This window comes from Naegleria gruberi, assembly GCF_000004985.1.
Source record: "Naegleria gruberi genomic scaffold NAEGRscaffold_20, whole genome shotgun sequence".
In the NCBI taxonomy this organism is placed as follows: domain Eukaryota; phylum Heterolobosea; class Eutetramitea; order Acrasida; family Naegleriidae; genus Naegleria; species Naegleria gruberi.
Window position 1 is genome coordinate 79,358 of NW_003163307.1, and position 21,177 is coordinate 100,534.

Genomic DNA, 21,177 nt, shown 5'->3' on the forward strand with positions numbered 1-21,177 from the left:
GTTTTTAATGTTTCTCTTAATCTTCAGAGCTCTTAATAGAATTATAAGATCATCCTGGTTCAATTCGAATATGAATATTAAATCATGTAAAATTGACATCAAATTCACTAATAGAACCAATCAATACACCCTCTGCTATCCACATTATAATACTTTAATCTCAATTATTCTAATTTCCTTCCCAAATCACCAAAACCAACCTCTTTTCACATTTCTTAATTTTCTTGGATTCTCAAAATTTTTCTGAACCATCCGAAAAAAAAATGTCATCATCAAGTGAATCGTCATCCAATATTCCACCAACCAATCAGCAAAAGATTGAAATTATTAGGAAGTCCATTGAATTGTTTCAACATGATAAAATTCTTGATGCCTACGATTTGTTGAAGAAACAATATTCCATCACTGAAAATTCCATTTCTTCTCTACTTGAGAGCAGGGAATCATCTTCCGATATTGATGAACAGGAAGAACAGAATGAAACTCTTAGCAAGGAGGAAGCAGAATTGGTCAAGCTAATATACAAGGATGGAGCTCTGGCGAAAATGTTACTTTCTGAATTTTCCAGTAGTGCTGGATGGAATACTTGTGTTGATAAGGATGATTGTAAAACATTCTACAAGCAAACGTGTAAAATTGATGGAGGAAAGGGAGGATCGGAGGCAGAGCCATCATTGCATGCCATTAAAATTGAGGGAATTATAGAGACACCTGTTTTTAACTTGATGTCTATATTGTATGAGGTTGATTTGTATAAGAATTGGGTTCCTCAATTGGGTGAATGTGGAGTAATCAAATATTTGGGTGGAAATGGAACATCGAGATTTAGATTTCTTTCGTATTTTAGTTTTAATTTGCCATGGCCAATGTCTTCAAGGGATTCATTGACCTATGCTTTTGTGGTGGATCGTTCTGATTATGAACAGGATCCCTCGATATTGGTTGTAATTAGAGGAGCTGATACGCACAAGGATTCTTCACTTGCTGATCTTATTTCAAAACATGATAATCAAACACATGTGAGAGTGGGAATTGAGTATGCAGGATTTTTAATTAAAATGTTATCAGAAGATACCTGCCATGTTTCACTCATTGCTAATGTAGATCCAAAACTGAGCTATATTCCAATTTGGTTTCAAAATTGGTTGACCAATAATTTGAGCTATTTAATGATTTCAAAATTGAGACAAGCTGCTGAAAAAGTTCCAAACTCTGAATACAGTGTCAGAATTAAGAATAACGATCAGGTTTATGGTGAAATTACGAGAAGACTTTCAAAATTCCTAGTCACCCACAATTTAAAAAAGTAATCCAAATTTGTAATTCTCTCTATTAATATATGTAAAATAGTAAATTTAATGTACAATAATAAATTATAGTGTCAATCCACATTCCACAAGCAATTCATTATACAAATCAGTTTCGCCTACAGCATCCTGAGCAGCTTGACCAGGATCTGATCTAGCTGGAGCAATATAACCATTCCTTTCGAATATCAATCTGAAAAATCCCAACAAGATTTCAAAATCGAATCGATAATTCAATGATCGATGAACAACAGTGTAATGTTGAATGACATCCAAGAGAACTTGTTTGAGTTTGGTTCGTTCTGAATCAAAAAGTTCGAGTCCATGTTCGAAAACAAATTGCATGAGTTCATCATCGCTTTCGAATGAATCGACATTTTGTTCAAATTTCAATTTCTCCACAATATCACTCCCTCTTTCACATTCCACATCGGCTCTGTACATGAATTGTAAAAATTGTTTCATTCTCTCCAAATTCACTCTCAGCTCTATTACTTGATTTTCATCAAGATTTTCATCAGCAGAATCTAATTTTTCCCTCATGACTGAATATAATGATTTCGAATGGCAACAAAAGAGAAAGTGCAATTTTTTCGGATTCTCTGAAAAGCTTTCAAAGTACTTGTCGAGAACGAAAAATGTTTTGAAAAATCCGTGTGCTGCTAAAAGTGGCACACAAACTGGATTTTTGTGTTGTTCAATTTCATACTGTGATAGTTGGATGTATTGATCAAAGGTTGGTTTAGGTGGTGGAGTGTAGACTTGATCTTGTGATTCCATTTTTTTTGTGAATTTTGTTAAAATGTGAAATTGAACTAAATTGATTTTAATTCGAATATTGTGTTGTAAAGAGTGAATTCACTCCGATCCATCCATCTAACACACCAAGCTGTAACACTTCAAATCTTTTTGTTTCATACGATTGTCCAGCATCACGTTCCTTTCTATTTTTATGCTTCAATCTGATGTAGATTTAGAATTCCTTTCTCACGAAAACAAAGAACAAAAAAAAGCTTTTTTCTTGTGTGTTGTTAATTGGATAGAAACAAGAACGTGATTGGCAAATCATTCTTTGGAACAAAACACGTTTTTGGTTTTTTCTGAAGAGTTTGTGTACGTGATCGGAATTAATATCATCAATACTAGCAAGTTGTTGAAGAGACAATAATAGATGCTCTCCGATCAAGATTATCAGAAACATAAGAGGAGGAAGGAAGAAGAGGAAAAGAAGAGAAAGGAAAGAGAGGATGAATCTTCTTTGCCTTCATCATCATCTAATTCCACTCCTCAACAATATGAACATCAAACTCTGAATAATAATATTGTGATAATAGATGGTGATGACACTGATAGTAATGATGCTGTTATTATCACCTCTCCAACAATTCAAGAACAACAAACAGCTAAATTTGGTTTTCTAGTCAATAGTCAAGAAGACAACAATAATTCATCATCATCACCACATGTTACAGGTAGTAGCAATAAGAAACGAAAGACTACCAGTCACTCTCCTTTAACAACAAATATTTCTCCTATTAAACAAGAAGAAGACATGTCTTCTACTGTTCCACCCAATCAACAAGAACAAACAGCCAACAATAACATGGTGATGATGGATAACAACAATAGCAATGAAAAGCCTTCTACACCCAAACAAGGCACAACAACAACAAATTCCGATGAAGATGATGTTATAATGATTGAGAGTAATGAAGCAACACTTTCACCTTCCTTGTTACACAAGATGCAAGGTTCTCTAAAGATTGAAGAATCACAACAACAGGAACAAACTAACACTAGTGCAAGTACTACTACCATTCCATCATCATCGGAATTATCAGATAATAATGATACATCATCAAAACCTTCGGAAGAGAATGATCAACAACAACAACAAGAAGGCACCAACAATAATAATACGGTTCTTCTCAATTCTGTCAAGACAATAACTGAAAACACTGGTGTGAGAATAGTGGTGCATGCCTTCATTCCTCCACAGTACACTGATGATCTACAACCAGCCTTGAGGTACAGTTATAAGGAAATTACAGGTTCGGGGAAAAACAAGAAGGAAGAAGTTAAAAAGGTAGACATTCCACTGGGTCACACTCCTGTTGAGGGTCTGGATATTTGGTTTTGTGTTGTGAAATTGCCACTTCAAGTTGATTTCGTGAGCTTTAAGATTATTGTTAGAGATGAGAGTAAGGCAATTCATACTGATAAAGAGGTTAGATCGATAACACTTCCAAAATATACCACTCCAGCTGTTCATCACATCTATATTAACTTTAATCCAAAATCAGAAAAGAGACAGGGAATTTTGGACATGTTCAAAACCAAACTTTCAATGACTGAAACCTTTTTAACAGAGTTATTTACTCCTTCCAAGATTGATACTGGTGATTTATTGCCATCTGATACTGAGAATAATGTTTTTGAGAATTTAATTAGAATTAACAGAAAACGAATTCAAATATTTCATTCAAGATTGGATGGGTTTATGCAAAGTATGGCTCATCTCAGTGATTTGAATTTTTACACTAAAATACACATCAAACAAAATTATACCAGCACCAACAGACACAATTTAAAGTCACCATATGTGTATGAGGATACCAAAAAGTTTCTCCTTTCTTTACCAGAAAAGATCATTCAGGATAAGACTGATTTCGAATTGAAATTGATAATGACCCTTGTATTCTTTGAAAAGATTTATTCCATCTCTGGTCACAATGATAAGAAGAACTTTGATGAAATGATTGATCTTTTGAAAGAATTGGATGTGTATACACTCAATACTATATTTCATCACATTTTGAAAAAGGAAGCAGAAAAATCTACACCAATCAACTTGATTAGAGATTCATTCAGAAATTCCATTCAAGCTCTGATAAATGTCTTTTCGGCCACCACAAATGACAAGAGAAAGTTTAGCTATTGGATTATGGCTGCTCCATTCATTAGTCTTGAATTGAAGTTTCACGGTAGCACCAGTCCACTGGATATGCTGATAATGCAATCTGATAAGAAGAGGTTCGATACAGAATTTGCCACCTTGACTTCAATAGTTGAAGAGAAAAGAGCACTCATTTCGAATAGATCTCATGTCGTGTCTGGTACAGATATTGGTATTATATTCTCAACAATTTTTAAAATGGCCTCCTCTCTTAATGATATCAATTGTATTCTAACATTAACATCAGATATGCAATCGAATGAAGGAAGGTTCAGATCTTTCACCACTCAACTATGTGAATTCATTTCTAATATGGATTCTTGGGAAGATAGTGATTTTGATTCCTTTACATATTTATTGGAAAATCATTCATACGTTCTTTCTAGCACATCTATGTTGGCAAGTTATTTCAAGAATAAGGCTCTCAGTGAAGTTAGCCACTACCACTCTGAGAATATTTTGAAGCATTTACTCATGTTCCTTGAAAATGAAGAATTCGTTGCTAATAACAAAGAAAAGGATCTCATTTCCCTGTCAAAACTCATAGCCAACTTCTTTTCTACATTGTTTGGAAAGAAAAAGTCAAGTTACAACCTCTTTAAAAAGAGTGTCTATTCAATGAAAGATATAGTTGCCTTTTATTCTAAACTTGCAGAATCCTTATCAAAAACTTGTATGAATGACTATCAACTTATTATCATTGAATCCATTTCCAATAACTCTTCCTTCACTTCCAGCGGTTCAGACCCGTATTCAAGGATTACATCTCTTATAGAAATTTGTGAAGAGTTTGAATTGGATGAAAGGGCAACACTTGGTAATATTCTTGCTCAATTGACTTTGGATACAGTCAAATCATTGGGAGTTAGCAACAAGGTAATCAACAAACTCTTGGATACTGTCTCAAGGTTCTATGCAGACAGTATTGATATTACAATTGATGTTGTTTCCAAGAAAGTTTTAATGTACATAATAGAAACATTGAGTGAGGGATCATCAATGACCATCGAGATATTGTTCAAACATCACTTGTTGTGGAGTCGTTTATTTCAACTCAATGATATTTTCACAGACAAGAAATTGATTGAAGGAGTACAGCTAGTGGACAAATTCTCCCAACAAATCAATAACCATACCATCGCCCTAAATGATCTGAGAATTATTTTAAGAGATGACAATCAAGATAGGTTCGTATCACTGGCAACATATTCCGGTGTCAGTGTTATTTCCAAGAATACTCTGATAGATATTGACTTTCAGGTTCAATACTTTGAAACACTACTGAAACAGTGTCACGACTTTTGCAACCATTACTGTCAACATGATAATGTAAATAATGAATTCAGGTTGCTATTGGAAAAGATTGAAGCTGAAATCCAAAATAATGCCGTATTTAGTAGTATCAATTCAAGCTTCAATAATTTTGCCTTCCTTAAAGAGCTTCCAACCCTTCAACATTTATGTAAATCCGAGCTCTTTTTACAATTCTGGAACGAAACCATAGATCAAATGGTTGAAAGTCTGGTTACTGAAACTGAATCCACCTCAAAGATAATATTCACAATTAATGATTTGAAATCCCGAGTCTATCCACAAGTAGTTCAAAAATGGCTCCAGTTGTACAATAATCTGAACATGAAAACTATTTCATTTTTAGAACTTCAAACATTATTCAGTGATAATACTGAGGAGGAGACGTTCCAAGATATGCTCTTCCTCAAAAGAACTTGTCAATCAACTGATAACATGCTTGATGGAGATGCCACTCAATTCCACCTTATCAATGAAAACAATCAAAGTTATATTCAATGGTCAAGAGAACACGCCCAACTCATCTCGAGTTTTTTAACTATAGTCAAACAAAAAGAGTACATACCAATGATAGTTTCTATTTTGAGCAAGTTTAACAGTAATTTTTCAACTTCTGTTTTCACAGATTCGTACTATGTTAAGATTGAAAAAATTCACAAGTACATTCTTGAGAAATGGGAATCTGGAAACCTCTTTGATATTGTTGACATGGTCAATGAAGCCAAATCGGCATTGCAACATTTGGGAAAGAACGAATTACTATTGATTGAATTTTTGAATGAATCTGATGATTTATTGAATTGGTTATGGCAACACAATGATTCCAGTCAATTCAATGAATTGATCAGAGTTTGCAGAGAAGTTACTGATGATGCTATCATATTGCAGTCATTTGCTTCTCTTACAAGTGCCAGAGAATATTTGTACGAGTTGGTTTATCCATCAAGAAAGTTTACCAGTTGTGAATCCTTTTTGAGGGCAATCAACACAGCCAACTTGAACAAGGATGATACAGAAATTCAAAGGAGATTGACAGACTGTAAAGTTATTAGATCAAACTTGGAGAATGTCAAACAAGTATTTAAAGAAAAGACGAGAAGCCCCTCTGTGACTGCTGTTTTAAAGCTTTTAGAAATTATAAGTGGTGCGACCATATCTGTAACAACAATTAATTCTATCTCAGAGGATAATTATATTATATGTAATGTAAAAGGCAAGATCACACACTTGAGTGATTTGATTGATATTAGAACAACAGTGTTAAATACCACCATTCCAAACGAACTGAAGGAGAAACATATTAACTTGGATGCTGCTATCGATACATTCTGTAAATTAGTTAACATTCTCTCATCAATGAAGAGAACTTTAATAGAATTAGGCATCAATGGTAGTATGATAGTTGATAATTACGAGTTTACCATCACTCTGAATGTTGATAATTTAGAATATTTATTATTCCAATTTATGGAGGAAGAAAAGAGACTGTCAGAAATGAATTCCAACTGGAAGTTAACGATCAAGAATATTAGATTGGAATATAATTTACTGAATTACTTCAATATGCGAGAGTTGAGAAAACTCATAAAATGGCTCGATATGATAAAGGAAGGAAATTCTATAGTTGGAGAAAGAGTATATTCCATGCTCAAGATTATTGATAATAATCTCACTCTTCAACAGTACAAATCATTTGAGAAGGAATGGATCGATTACGATATTATGGTGGATGATGATATTCAATTGATATCACTTGGTTCATGTCTGAATTCACATTTCAATCTGATTGAGGATAGTCACGAACAAATCGATTTCCTGCCAAGTTCCGATTTGGGCATGTCTACAATGAATGTAGAGAAAAATAACAGCAAGCAAAACCTTATCGTCATTGCATGCCAAAATGATCAAGAGGTTGAATCTATTGTTTATTCTTTGTATGCTGTTAAATCCATTCTACCACAAGTTGAAGAAGTACTCATGTGCAGACCAAATACAGACTTTGAAGATATTGAATTGGTTGTAAGAAGATGGTCAAAATCGGAACACAAAAAGCAAATATTTACATTGGCTAACATTCAACATTTGGACTATACTTTACAATGTAAAGTAGTGGACATGCTTAAAAATTATTTACAAACAAGTACAACATTAGCAACCTTAGCTATTGTTTCAAGTACTCAACAACAGAGAATTATCAATGCCTTCTCTAACTTTAGATTTGATGGGTCTCCACTTTCTTCTGAGGACTTGAAAGACTCTCTTCTTCAAATTGCCAAACCTGGAAAGTTTTCTTCAGGTGTTAATGTTTACACTAGCCCTATGGCAGGTTGTGGTAAAAGTCACACAATATTTGAACGTTCTCACATTGAGAAAAAGAAGCTAGTCTACATTTCTCTAAGAGAGTCAGTTAACATTACAGAATTAATTAATCAATTGAATGAGAAAACTAGGAATAGCCAACCTGTAACTTTGCACTTTAACATTGCTCCAAATGTGGATACCATTGTTAATTCAATACTTTTCGAATTGATTGTAATAGGTTCACTCAGAGATCACCAATGCAACGTTTACCACAGAAGGCCAATAGATTCTATTGCAATAGAAATACCAAACCAAGTTGGAAATAGAACTCTTGTACGTTCTGTTCCATTCTGTAAATATCTACCAAGAGTAGAATGTATTGTTTCGGCTCATACACTCTCCATCGAAAGGAAATACGAAATTGGTACTAATGGTAGTGTGATGGTCTCAAACAATAGAAAGCTAAAATATGTTTGCTCATTATTATTGGCTCATCAAAATGGCGTCTTTGTCAATAATAACGGAACCGATTTCGTTAACTTTACACCTAACATGGACAATATGAACAAGGAGGAATGTTTAACCATTCTCACAAGATATTGCAATGCTGGAGGTCAGATATCGTATGCTCTTATTAATAATTTCGTAGAGTTTACTTTTGAATTCTTTGAAAATATGATGGATTATGAGGTTTTAAGATTTTTACCATCTCTAGATCCTGGATTTGCAACTTTACCTCAATCTATTGTAGGAATGATTTTGGAAATGTCAAAAGACTTTGCTATTAGACAATTGGTGTTCAATTTTAATACTGACAATCCTTCTTTGGAGGAATATTCTAACAGATTCTCAAGTATTAGAAAGTGGGAAGAATCAAGTCACCCAGTCATTATTTTCACCAAAGAAACTTTCCAATGTAATGGTTTCAACGTCATTTCCTTGGATCAATCTTCAGTTAATAGATTCTTCCCAGAACATTTGAGAGCTCTCCTCCATGAACAAGGAATTAATATCAACTTTGACTTTAAGAAAACAGTAGAGGAAAAGGGTCAAAGAGCAGCAGAACTAGAAGGACTCAAATTCTTGCAAATGATATCTGGAAGTTTTTCTCTTGATGAAGAGATGGGTGAAATCATGAAAATAATGCTAATTTCAAAGCTAGATGAAACAGATTATGTTCTCACACAAGACAACTTGATGAAAATGATTGCCATTATTTACAGATTCAAATCCAATCTCCCTGTCATTTTACATGGTGAATCAGGTGGTGGAAAGACTTATTTGATTAGTCATTTATGCAAATTTTTAGATTATCAATTATATAGAATGACACTTCATGGTGGTAATACTGAACAGGATATTTTCAATTTTTTGAATAATATTGTTATTGAAGCCAATAGTCATGCTATGGCAACATATGTTGCGTTCATTGATGAGTGCAACACATGTTCAGCAATGGCAATTGTTAAGGAAGTTGTATGTGATGGACTTTTGAATGGTGTGAAAATACCTGAGAATGTGAAAATTGTTGCAGCTTTGAACCCATACAGATTGAAGAACGAGAAGGCAAAGCAATTGGAGCAATCTATTCAATCTCAAACAGGAATCATCTACAAGCATCCTTCATTTGCCAACATTCCTGATCCATTGGAAAATCTTGTTTATAGAGTTCATCCACTTCCAGATAGTTTTGTTGATCACTTGTATGATTTTGGTTCTCTTTCTGATGGTGTTGAAAGATTATATATTGGAAGTATGCTAAGACAATCTCTAAAGAAGTATTTGAAGGCAGACGAGAATGGAAAAATAACAAATGAAACTGTTCGCCAAGCTGTCAACTTCTTTGAAAGTCTTATTCATGCCTCTCAAGTTTTTATTAGACAAACAATGCACGAAGAAAGTTCTGTCAGTTTGAGAGATGTGAGAAGATGTATACAAGTATTTTATTGGTTAGTAGAAGAGTATCACAATCCTACTTCTGTCTTTAGAGATGTACTCAACTTGGATCACCATCACGGTAATGAAATATTCAATACTCACAACAAACACTTTAAAAACTATGTCATGTTGTCTCTTAGTTTTGCCTTTTACAGTAGATTGAACAGACAAGAGAGAAGTGGCTATTTGAGATACCTCTCAAAAGAATGTCCAACCATTGTTCCATCAGAATTTGAAAAATTACTCACCAAATATCAAACAAAACTTACAGAACAGATGAATATCAGTGAAGGTATTGCCCTCAACGAAGCCCTCACAGAAAACATCTTTGTCTTGTTCCTTGCTCTTGTTAATCACATTCCTCTTTTAATTCAAGGATATCCAGGAACATGTAAGAGTTTGGCAGTTGATTTAATCAGTAAATCTATGAGAGGTAAAGCATCTAACAACAAACAGTTGCAACACTTGCCAGATATTAACATATTTGCATTCCAATGCTCACCTTTATCAGAAGCTAAAAGTATAGCCCAAACATTTAGAGCAGCAAGACAATACGCAAAAGAAAGTTCTGGATCTTCTTCATTATCAGTAGTTCTTTTAGATGAAATAGGTTTGGCAGCTGACAGTCCAAAGTTACCTCTCAAGATTCTTCACCAAGAATTAGAAAATACTGCAGAAATCAGTGTAGTATCCATCAGTAACTATTCTCTAGATAGCTCCAAGATGAACAGAATGTGTGTACTTTACAGATCTACTCCCTCTGCAAAGGATCTCAAGGATACTGCTAAAGGTATCATGAGATTCCACAAAAGCTTTAAATTACAAAGTTATTTGGAACCTATTGCTACCAGCTATTTGGAACTTTACAAGAATCAAAGAATTAAGCAATTCTTTGGTTTACGTGACTTTTATAATTTGGTTAAATTCCTTTATAGAATTATCAATAACAAGATGACATACCACGGAAGACCTATTGAATTTGAAAAATCATTGGTCTTATCAGTTCTGAGAAATTTCGGAGGTATTCCAAGTGAAGACATGGATAATGTTCTTAAGATTTTTGAAAGAAACACAGGTATCAAATTTACAGAATATGAAAAGCCAAATAGTTGTAACCTTTTGAGGTTGAATTTGAAGGACAGTGCTGATGCAAGACATTTACTTGTGCTAACGAACAACAATTCAGCATTGAATCTGTTATTTGACTATGAAATACTTTCTCTTTCTAGTACTATTGTATTATTTGGAAGTGATTTTCCAGATGAAAAGAATGATAACTTTAGTCTTTCACTTCAATTACAAAAAATCAAACTGGCTATGTCAGAAGGAAACACAGTTGTCTTGGTTCATTGTGATTCACTCTATGAAAGTTTGTATGATTTGCTAAACCAGCACTATGTAGTTGTTGAAAATAAGAAATTCTCTAGACTTGCCTTTGGTAACTCATCTGTTACTTGTCCTGTACATGATAACTTTAGAATTATTATCATTGCTGAAGCTAGTGATGCTTACACCAAGTTGGCCATTCCATTCTTGAATAGAATGGAAAAGCATGTGATTCTAAGAGATGACATGATGAACGAAGACAATACCAATTTACATTCCCAATTATCTGCTTTTGTGGAAAAATTAATGGCTCAATTGAACGAAAAGGAGATTTCAAAGGTATTTATTGGATCTCACAAGGAAACTCTTAAAAGTTTGGTTCAATCCATCGAGCCAAAGGATAGTATGGTGGATGAAGAAATAACTGAACAGATGGATATTGCATTTGACAAACTTTTATGGAACATGACACCAGAAGCTGTCATTAAATCAAAGAATGAGAGAATAATGAAGCACTACTTTGAGGGACAAGAACATTCATCATTGCCAAGTTTCTTGAATAATGTTTTTACTGATATTCAAAAATGGCAAGACAAATTTGGTGGTATTCAAGCTATTGTTACAACCTTCTCCTCATTGCTTAGTGAAGTTGAACTTCTTATTAGAGATCATGTTACTGTTGTGAAAGAAAAGCAGGTTCACTTACAATTCCTAGAATTGCACGATATGAAGACTAGTAGTGATTTGAATACTGAATTGGATCACTTTTTCGCCTCTAACCACAAAGAGTCAATGCTTGTTCTTCTCTGTGATCCTGTAGCTGCTTCTACAAGAAGAATTCACTATGCTCAATATACATGTGAAAGTAAGAGAAATACATTCAATGCTGCTGGAACTGGTAACATTAGACACGTCATTTTCTTGGTAAATTTATCCAGAATTCCAACAGAAAGTTCCAAGTATTCATTCGATTTTGATAGACGTTGGAATTATGTATTCATTGATGACGTTTCTAACAGTGAACAACAACAAGGTTTCCCTGAATTGTTCGAACTTGTCAATACTCCTTTCTCAAATCTGATTAACAATACTCTTTCTGTTGAACAAATTATTTTGGAAAATTTACACAACTCCCTTTCCAGAATAGTTTATCCATTCCCGAGATCATCTTCTCAAATTCAATCACAACTTTCCATGCTAAGGAAGTGGCTCTCTCAATCCAGTAGATATTCAGCCAGATTCACCAAACTTATCAGAGAAAAGGTTATTGATATTGTCAAACACTCAATCAAGAATGACGAACAGTGGTACCTTCAAGTGATCAATAATGACAAGAATATTTTACAAATATGTGGTACTCTTCGTTCTGCAATTCATTACTTTATTTCAAGAATTGTTTTTATGGCCTTCTCATCAATCTTGAGTGTCATGGATAGATATAATAATTTACAATTATTGGATCAAGAAAATGATTCAGAAACCCCACAATTATGGTTAGATGTTTTTGAATATGATGTTCACAGTAAGCTCTTTGAAAGTGCTGCCTTTTCAATGAACCAATCAGGCTATGTTAATATTTTGCAAGGAACTTCAAAGCACTTTGATGCCAAATTCCCTTTCAGTTTCATTTTTGCTACAGTGGCAAACTCTTTCAGAGTGAATCACTTGGTAGATCAATTCTCCAGAGAAGATCTTGAAAAACACTTTGAATTCACCTTGCCAAGATTCGTCAAGTATCATGCTGATATTGGAGATGAATGTATTGTGGATGACGATATTGACATGAACGACGAAGGATCAGATAAGATTCTCCTTCCTAATGACTTAGTCTCTGGCTATATCAACGATTATCACTACTTGTTTGGATCAAAGAATTGCAATATGCTTCCAAGTGAGAATGATCAACTTGTTCTCATCCATGAACTGATTTCAAAGGACAGATTACCTGACCAGTACTATTCCTTGTTAGATTCTCAAATTTCATATTGGAACAATGAAAAGAGAGTGAAAATTTACTTCCAAGTATTTGACTCTCTGAAAGATAAGAATGTACTCGAAAAATTCTTAAACTCCATCCCATCATGTAGAACCATTGCAGAAATGGACATGCTTCTTTGTGAATTAGTAATTGTTCACTTCAATCCAGAATATCACATTACCTTAGAAAGTGATCCTGTAGAAAACAATACTTGGGTAAGAAATGTTAGAAACATGACGGCAAGTATGACACGTCTCTTAGATTTGCTCAAGGATCCACTCATGTCGGCTGAAGTCAATGTCGACGTTGCAGAGAAATGCTCAAGCTTATCTCATCAATGGAAATGCATCAAATTCTTTGCTCACTTCCTCAAAGATCTTGTCATTAGTACTGAAAATTTGATTGACTCTGATATTACAAAGAAGTACTGGGAAAAACTAAATGGTTCAGGAACAAGCCACTTTTACCAACCAAATGCTCTTGTGGAGTTCCTTCAAACATTGACAGACATTAACAAGAAGTGTACTAGAGAGGAATCGTCTGAAGATTTTGAATGTTTCATTTGTCTTTCTGTTCCTGATCCTGATAGCATTAGAACAACAGTTTGCTGCAAGAGATATATCTGTTATGATTGTGCTGATGAATTTTGTCAATATCAAAAGAAATCAAAGCAATGCGGATGGTGTCAAAAAGAACTCGACAATGATGAAACTGTGGATACCTATACTATTCCTTGTTCTAATATTTTGAAGGAAGTTGAAGATATTTCACAAAAGGAAACTCTCTTTATTGAAAAATCCACCAAGCTCATTGAAACCTTCATTACCATGTTTTGTGTTGAAAGAGGAATTTCAGATATGCTCATTAGAGACATTATTAGTTATATTTGTGAAAACAAAAAGTTCCTTTCCGAACACAAACTCCTCAAGTTTATTCTCTCAGATTCAATGAAGAGTTCCATTATTCGAGCACTCTTCTCTTTAAAGAGAAAGGACCCTAATCAATTCGATCATGTAGCTGCTTACTTTGAAGAGAACTTGAAGGTCCTCCATACTCAATCTAAAAATGTCGACTTCCCAATTGCTGTTTCGATAAATCAAATCTTGGAGGATGAAGCAGAGTTTTACTCACAAGACGAAGAAGGAAAGATTAATTTGGAATATATTTTACAAACCTTGTCAAGAAATGGTTTCAGCTTGGCTTTGGGTAATGATTTCGTTGGTTTCCTCAACAATACCAGTATTGCAAAAGTGGCTGTCAAGTACTTTGTGAAATTACTCCTCAACAACAAGTTATTCGATCAAAAATCTGCTAAAAAGCTTGTTGACTCTGTGGGTAATCTATTCACACAAAGTGAAAACTTGATGCTCTACTTTTTGAGAGAATTGACCTCTGTTGTTGGTCTATCTGAAACTAGAGATATTATCAATAATAGCCAGCTACTTGGAAGTATCAAGTTTATTCAACAATGGAAAGAGAAGGAAGACGTTGCTTCATTCCTCAAAGATTCTGTTTTATCATTGTCAAATCCATTCCTCAATCTTCCTTTGTACGAACAAATTTCCAAATCTATTTCTGAGATTAGACTCTCAAACACCGATACTCTATTCACAAAACTCTACACATTCCATAGAGAACGTAATTCATTGCATCTCTTCTTAGCTGGAGTGCTTGTCGTAGTTTTGGAAGAAGTTACGCTTTCAAACAAGATGGGAACTAGAAAATTTGAAAATCTCAAAACTTGGGTAGATAGAAATCAACAATATTTCCAATTATTAGGTGGAATTTCAATTCATCCACTTCTCTCCCAATTGATTACTAATAAGGTATCTAACTTTGCAAATATTAATCCAGAAACACTGATGACACAAATTCAACAATTGAGATGTATCATTCATTTAATGTTCATGATATTCACCAATTCACAATCACTGGGGTTCTTCAGTGCATGCTTGTTGAGCCCTCAGAATTTGTTGAATAACATGTTCCCAACCATGAACGATGATGTCATGTCAGGATTGAGTAGTATCACCAATGGTAGAATTTATCAATGTCCATCTGGTCACTTGTACATTATCACAGAATGTGGAAGAGCTGCAACAACAGGACGCTGTCCAGAATGTGGACAAGAGATTGGAGGATCCAACCATAACCTACTCAATACAAATAGAGAATACTTTGCCAATGACCAATCAGCTCCAACTAATCTCTGTCGTAGAAATGCTACAGAAGAAAGTGGACCAGCAGATGTGTACTTGAGCCAGAGAAGTCTCTCACCAATTGAGGTTAGATTTATCAGATTAGTTATGAGTGGATTATTGTTTGCATCCAGCTCATTCCTTGGTAAGGATTGTGCAATGATTATCAACACTAGATATGCCAATCCAAGAGATGTTTCTTCCTTCTTCTTTGAACACTTTATCAATGATTGGAATATACTCTCTAGACTGTTATCAAAGAATGACGAACAAGTAAGCATTATCGTTCACAATCTCATTACGAGAATGACTTTATCAAATGTGGTGTTGGATAATCAATTGATGGTCAAGACATCTCGAGAAAATTTTGAAAGATTGTTGAGTGAAACCATCTTGCAAGGTGCTCTCAAGAGTGATAAAATTATGCAAGAAGTGGAAAACATGATTAGAAATCACCAAACTTCAGTAGAAGGAAGAAATAATCACAAGAATGAAAAGCTTTCACATGCCATTCAGTTTACAGAAATTGCAGACAGGGATGTAGTGAAACTTCAACCTTCTCTGTTTATGAAATTGGAAAATATCACTTTTGATCACTTTTCAAATACATTCAAACAATCCAAGAATGATTATCCAATTCTAAGCACAGTCATTGAGGAAATTGTATCACTACAAGCCCTTCAATATTTACCAGATATTTTCAAAATGTACGTTGAAGTTTGCAAGAGATGTGACAAGAAATTGAGAAAAGAGCAAACTATAGAACAAAATATTGGACAATTCATTAATGATATTCAAGATCCTATCGAGAGAGAAAATCTTGCTATTCACTTTGATGGTTTTGCTAGAGCATGGAATATGGTTTTCAAATATGTGGAAATGTATGAATGTTTGGTTATTCCTGAACAAATGAAAACTATTAGAATGGGACTGGATAAACCATTAGTATTCATTCTTCCACACGAGAAGGATGAATCCATTTTTGGAATTGCATTAACCCACTATCTCATTGGTATTCATAACAAGTTTGTTAAACTTACCAATAGTGCAGAAACAGATGTGAGAGTTATTTCTAGCTCTGATTTGGATACTTCTCTAGCATTCAAGTTTAGTTTGAAAGAAGATTTAATGCCTTTCGTGAGAGATCACTGTAGAAGACCTATTTCATTTAAATCCACAGACTCGATCAAGTATGACTTTGAGTTTATTCAACAACACGTTGTGGATCATTTCTTATCCGGCAAACCACTTGTAGAAATCAAGATCAAGATGATTGAACTAATGGGAGAATTGAGAGCTTCTGGTGCAAAGGAAAGATTTACCAACCTCAAGAAGACCAACAAGAATTCCAAGAAGGAAGGATCTGACAAGTTCACTGACGAGGAAAGAATTACTATTTTGAATGAACTTGGAGGAATTAATGGAAGATCAGATCGGTGTGTCAAATGTTTTAGAATGGTAGAAATGGCTATCCATTTCATTCAAGCCAATACTGTCTCTGTTAGCTCTCTTTCTTCAAACATTTTAGAAAAACCACTTGTTCAATATTTGGAAAAAGATTTGATGATGACAGGAGCCAGACAACTCTTCGGTGCTTCATTGTCCTCCATGATACGTATCAAACATTTGGATAATTTATGGGAATTATTGGAATCACATCTCACTGTTGATTCATTCTCTTCAGTTCATGCAAATTACAGAAAGGAATTGAGCAAAGATTTGGAACAAATCCTCCTCACAAAGGTTGCTCCTAAAATTGATCTTAAAGTTTTCTTGTCAGCCCTTAAAGAAGCAATTCAAACTCACTTGACAGAACCGTACTCGGACATGAACCAAGATTTAAAACAATGGCTTTCCTATTTACCTATTCCAGATAATTTTGTTCAAGGTACTGGTGAGCATGCCAATTCTGAATTGGAAACAATTTCTGACTTTACATGGTTTAAACATGTTCCAGATAATTTGTTTACCTTGGCAATGGCTTTGGAGGTTTTCAAAACATTGGAGACTTTGGTAAAACAATAAACTTGTTTTAAATTCAAAGATATGATTTATTCAAAGTTTACTAAACGAGTTTATAATACTTGACTTCTGACATCATTACTTCAAAAATTTCTCTTGCAATGAGGTTACTAGTTGAAGTGTAAGTGAAAATCCAAACACGAGCATTTCGTTCTACCAAGTAACATACTTTCTTCAATGTATGTCCAGAGTAGGTTGTTGAGGCTAGCTCTACAATTTTTGCCTTCAGAGTTGGGACTTCACCCTCTGTTGAATCCACTTCAGAGTTTGATTGTTGAGAGTAGAGTGAAACTTCATAATCTACATTCTTTACAGAAACAATTGTGCACGTCTTGAGAACTTGCTCCTTGAAAGTGGTGGAGTAAAATTGTTCAAGCAAGCTTCCACTATTTTCCATTGACACTCCTGTGAAGTTTGAAGCTTGTGCTCCATAATCTTCTATTCTATTCTTGTAGGTAGTATTTCCAAAATTTACATAGGTCACAAAAACATTTTCCAATGTTTCTCTAGATCTTGTTTGGTTTGGATTCTTGTTGGCAAGATATTGAATAGGATGATAGAGAATGAGTTTGTAATCCTGAGATCTCTTTCCAAAATCACCAACGCCAAAGTGTCGCACCATTTCATCCTCTCCAGAACAAGCATCTGCCTCTATTCTAAGTGATGGAATAAAGCACATTGGTACAGACAATACAATACCATCCCCGTCCAAATTTGAGGTCTTTCTCTTGAGATCAGAAATGGATTTGACTGTGAAAAATTCCTTTACAAGAATGTCAATCCAAGCAGCACCATCAATTGGTGGAATATTGTTATTACTATACACGAGATTACTACTGAATATTTCTGCTGCATCCTCATCTTCGAACATGGAACCTCCAATACTTGAAAATGCAGCTGAGAGTCTCTTTTTCATCTTTTTAGAATTGTTTTGTGCAATGGTGTTTGAATTTTTTCTCTTGGAAATGATATCATTATTAGGAGAGGTACAATCTGCTGTTTTATCAACAGAATCCACAAGACCTGAAGTATTAGATGAAGAACGGCTGAGATTTCCACTATTTCTATTGGATGATGGAGGACTCACTGTTAATTTGGAAATGTCATCATGATTAGTTGATGTTGGAGGTGTACCATTTCCATTATTGAATAATTCCTGTTGAATATTAATCGAAGGAATCAACAAGCCCTTTGTTGGTACAGTTAAATTCAATGAATATCCCAGAATATTCTCAGATTCCCTCCTTGTTGTTGTTAGCATTAAACAATACAATAATCCATTAGAATCTTGAATAAAGTAAATCTTCTTGTACAATAATTTCTGTGGTAACAATTCATGGTGAAATTGAATAATAAAGTAGAGAGCCTTCTTCTCTGGTTGAATATGTTTATCCACCACATGAGTAATTCCCTTCACTAATTTTGGTTCGAGCATTGTTGAATGACTACTAGAGGATGACGATGAAGGAGATGATGGAGAAGGTGAAGCAGCAACAACAGAAACTTGTCTCATCATACTCGATGAAGGTGTTCTATGTAAATTATTATTACCACCCGAAGAAGAACAAGAATTTGATGAATCATAATTCCTCGACAATTCTTGAATATCTTCAATGGCCAACTGGGCCTCCTTCTCAATACTATGTGGTGAGAAGGTTACATAAATCTCCAGGAAATCCTTCTCAAAGTTTCTATCATAGCTGGAGAAGAAGATTTTTTGTTGAATATTGTTATTTGTGTTGCTCGTTGTTGTTGTGGCGCCATTTTGTTGTTGAGAATTTACTTGGGTCGTAGATAATTGGTTATTATTGGCGGGAGAATTTGTTAAAGAATTTGTGTTCACTGGTGTTGGAGGTTGAAGGCTTGCTGATGATGGTGAAGAAGATGATGACGATGATGATGATGATGGTGGAGATTGGCTTATATTAATATTATTATTATTATTACTATTATTTACATTATTTAATTGTTGTTGTTGTGGGGAATAATTAGAAATATTATTGCTATTACTACTTCCATATTGAAGTAATTGTACTTTCCAATCGTGAGGTAAATAGACAGAGTAGTATAATTCGGTAATTAATTGGAGAGATTCCACTGATTGGAGTTGAATAGGAATGATCGTATGATCTGATGATGACGAGGAAATCATTGATGATGTATGATGATGAAAAGTACTTCCACCACTACTCGAATATTGATGATGAACAAAAGTACCACTACTTCCATTACTAGTAGATGGTTGATGATGGTAATTAATATTATTATTATTTGAAGAGGATGATGAGGTACCAATCATGAGTGGTGAATTACTTCTCGAGGTATTGAGTGGATCGCCACTTCTTGGAGTTTCGGCTACTTGATTCGAATTTGTCATGGTGGTAACAGCTACTTGATTGGTGCCTGTGAGGAAATTCATTCGACCACGACTGAATTTTCTGCCACTATTTGATGGTGATGATGAATTACTGTTACTACCTCCATTATTCGAAACATTGCTTGGGTAGTGCATGGATACGGATGATTTGCTGTCTTCATCTCGAGATCCTGAAGAAACGTTTCCCATGAGTTGTTTGTGATGAGTTGATAATAGGAAAGATGGCAAGGGAAACGATGCTTTCTGTTGCCAGTTTAGAGAAGCTTTTTTTTGCTGTTGTCACATAATTGGAGATTGATGACAGATAGCATGGAATTGGCATACATGACAGTACGTTAACAAATAAGGTGGACAAGAGAACCTTTAGTTTTTAATTATGCATAGCACTCAACCAAGATTTTTCACATTATAATTTTGTCTAAAACGAGAAGACTCTAGTTGATTGTAAGCAGATTGGTTTTTTCATCTGAAAGAATGAATCAAAGAATGAATTGATAGTCTTCTTTTGGTTTAGAAAAGGTCATTAATGAACTTCGAAATGTTTTAATGAATTGTAATGGCAACATTAGGTTCGTTTAGTTTAAAATGAAAAGAACCATGCATCAAATAAGATCACGTTATGAAGTCACATACAGTTGTTGCTCAAAATATTTTGAATCACGTTCTGAAAAACTCCAGTAAATAAATTCTATTATTTCTATATCCAAAAGGAATAATTTTTTAGATATTTAATATTATTGACATGTACATTGATTATGGATTTATAGAATCGTTTCACAATTGTGTATTACGCATAATAGTATTTAATAGTATTATGAAATTCCTAATATTAAAAAATTATTAAAATAAAAAATGTCGCAAGATGAAGAACAAATTCCTTGTCCTTTAGATTTCTCTTTCAAATCATCACTACTCATTCAAAAATTCGAAACGGAACATTGTAAACAACTCAGAGAATTAACCTTGGTTGTGATCGGAGCCTTTAGGAAACAATCAGATAATATGAGCAACAATTTTACAAAGTTTATGGTTGCATGTTTGGATAAATCAAGTGGAAAGTACTTTTCTGTTTGTATGGTCGGAACTGGATTCACTCAAGAATTAAGAGAGGACCTTTCGAGTAGATTATCTCAATTGATTATTCCAGAACCATTGGAAAATTATGTTTTCAATAAGGATCAAATGGCAGAGGTATGGTTTCGACCAGTTACAATATTTGAAATTCAAGTGGCTGATATTTGTCTATCTGGTATTCATAAGGCCGGTTTTGGAGTGTTTAAGGAGGGAAGTGGTTTAGGATTGAGATTTCCAAGATTTGTTAAGGAAAGAAAATTTATGAAGCCAGAGGATATTACTACTGTGGATGAATTAATTAAATTGTACAAAATAATGAATAATTATTATTAATTATTATTAATTATTTATATATAGTATTAATAATTATAAAATTAATTTGGTGAGTT

At 34.1% G+C, this 21,177-nt stretch overlaps 5 protein-coding genes across 5 annotated transcripts; 3 read left to right on the top strand and 2 right to left on the bottom strand.

The window, feature by feature from the left end:
• Positions 1-263: 263 nt before the first annotated feature.
• On the top strand, positions 264-1,310 carry NAEGRDRAFT_48577 (uncharacterized protein; the record flags this gene model as incomplete). Its single annotated transcript, XM_002677816.1, has 1 exon — positions 264-1,310. The coding sequence occupies one exon, from the start codon at positions 264-266 to the stop codon at positions 1,308-1,310; it is 1,047 nt and encodes a 348-aa protein (XP_002677862.1).
• Positions 1,311-1,373: 63 nt separating this feature from the next.
• On the bottom strand, positions 1,374-2,087 carry NAEGRDRAFT_66792 (uncharacterized protein; the record flags this gene model as incomplete). Its single annotated transcript, XM_002677904.1, has 1 exon — positions 1,374-2,087. One exon carries the CDS (start codon positions 2,085-2,087, stop codon positions 1,374-1,376), a length of 714 nt encoding a protein of 237 aa, XP_002677950.1.
• A 391-nt stretch (positions 2,088-2,478) lies between these two features.
• NAEGRDRAFT_79490 (uncharacterized protein) lies at positions 2,479-17,355 on the top strand (the record flags this gene model as incomplete). The annotated part of the gene is made up of 1 exon (XM_002677817.1): positions 2,479-17,355. The coding sequence occupies one exon, from the start codon at positions 2,479-2,481 to the stop codon at positions 17,338-17,340; it is 14,862 nt and encodes a 4,953-aa protein (XP_002677863.1). The 3' UTR covers positions 17,341-17,355.
• On the bottom strand, positions 17,350-19,903 carry NAEGRDRAFT_79491 (uncharacterized protein; the record flags this gene model as incomplete). Its single annotated transcript, XM_002677905.1, has 1 exon — positions 17,350-19,903. One exon carries the CDS (start codon positions 19,901-19,903, stop codon positions 17,381-17,383), a length of 2,523 nt encoding a protein of 840 aa, XP_002677951.1. The 3' UTR covers positions 17,350-17,380.
• A 663-nt stretch (positions 19,904-20,566) lies between these two features.
• NAEGRDRAFT_66795 (uncharacterized protein) lies at positions 20,567-21,121 on the top strand (the record flags this gene model as incomplete). Its single annotated transcript, XM_002677818.1, has 1 exon — positions 20,567-21,121. The coding sequence occupies one exon, from the start codon at positions 20,567-20,569 to the stop codon at positions 21,119-21,121; it is 555 nt and encodes a 184-aa protein (XP_002677864.1).
• Positions 21,122-21,177: the final 56 nt, after the last annotated feature.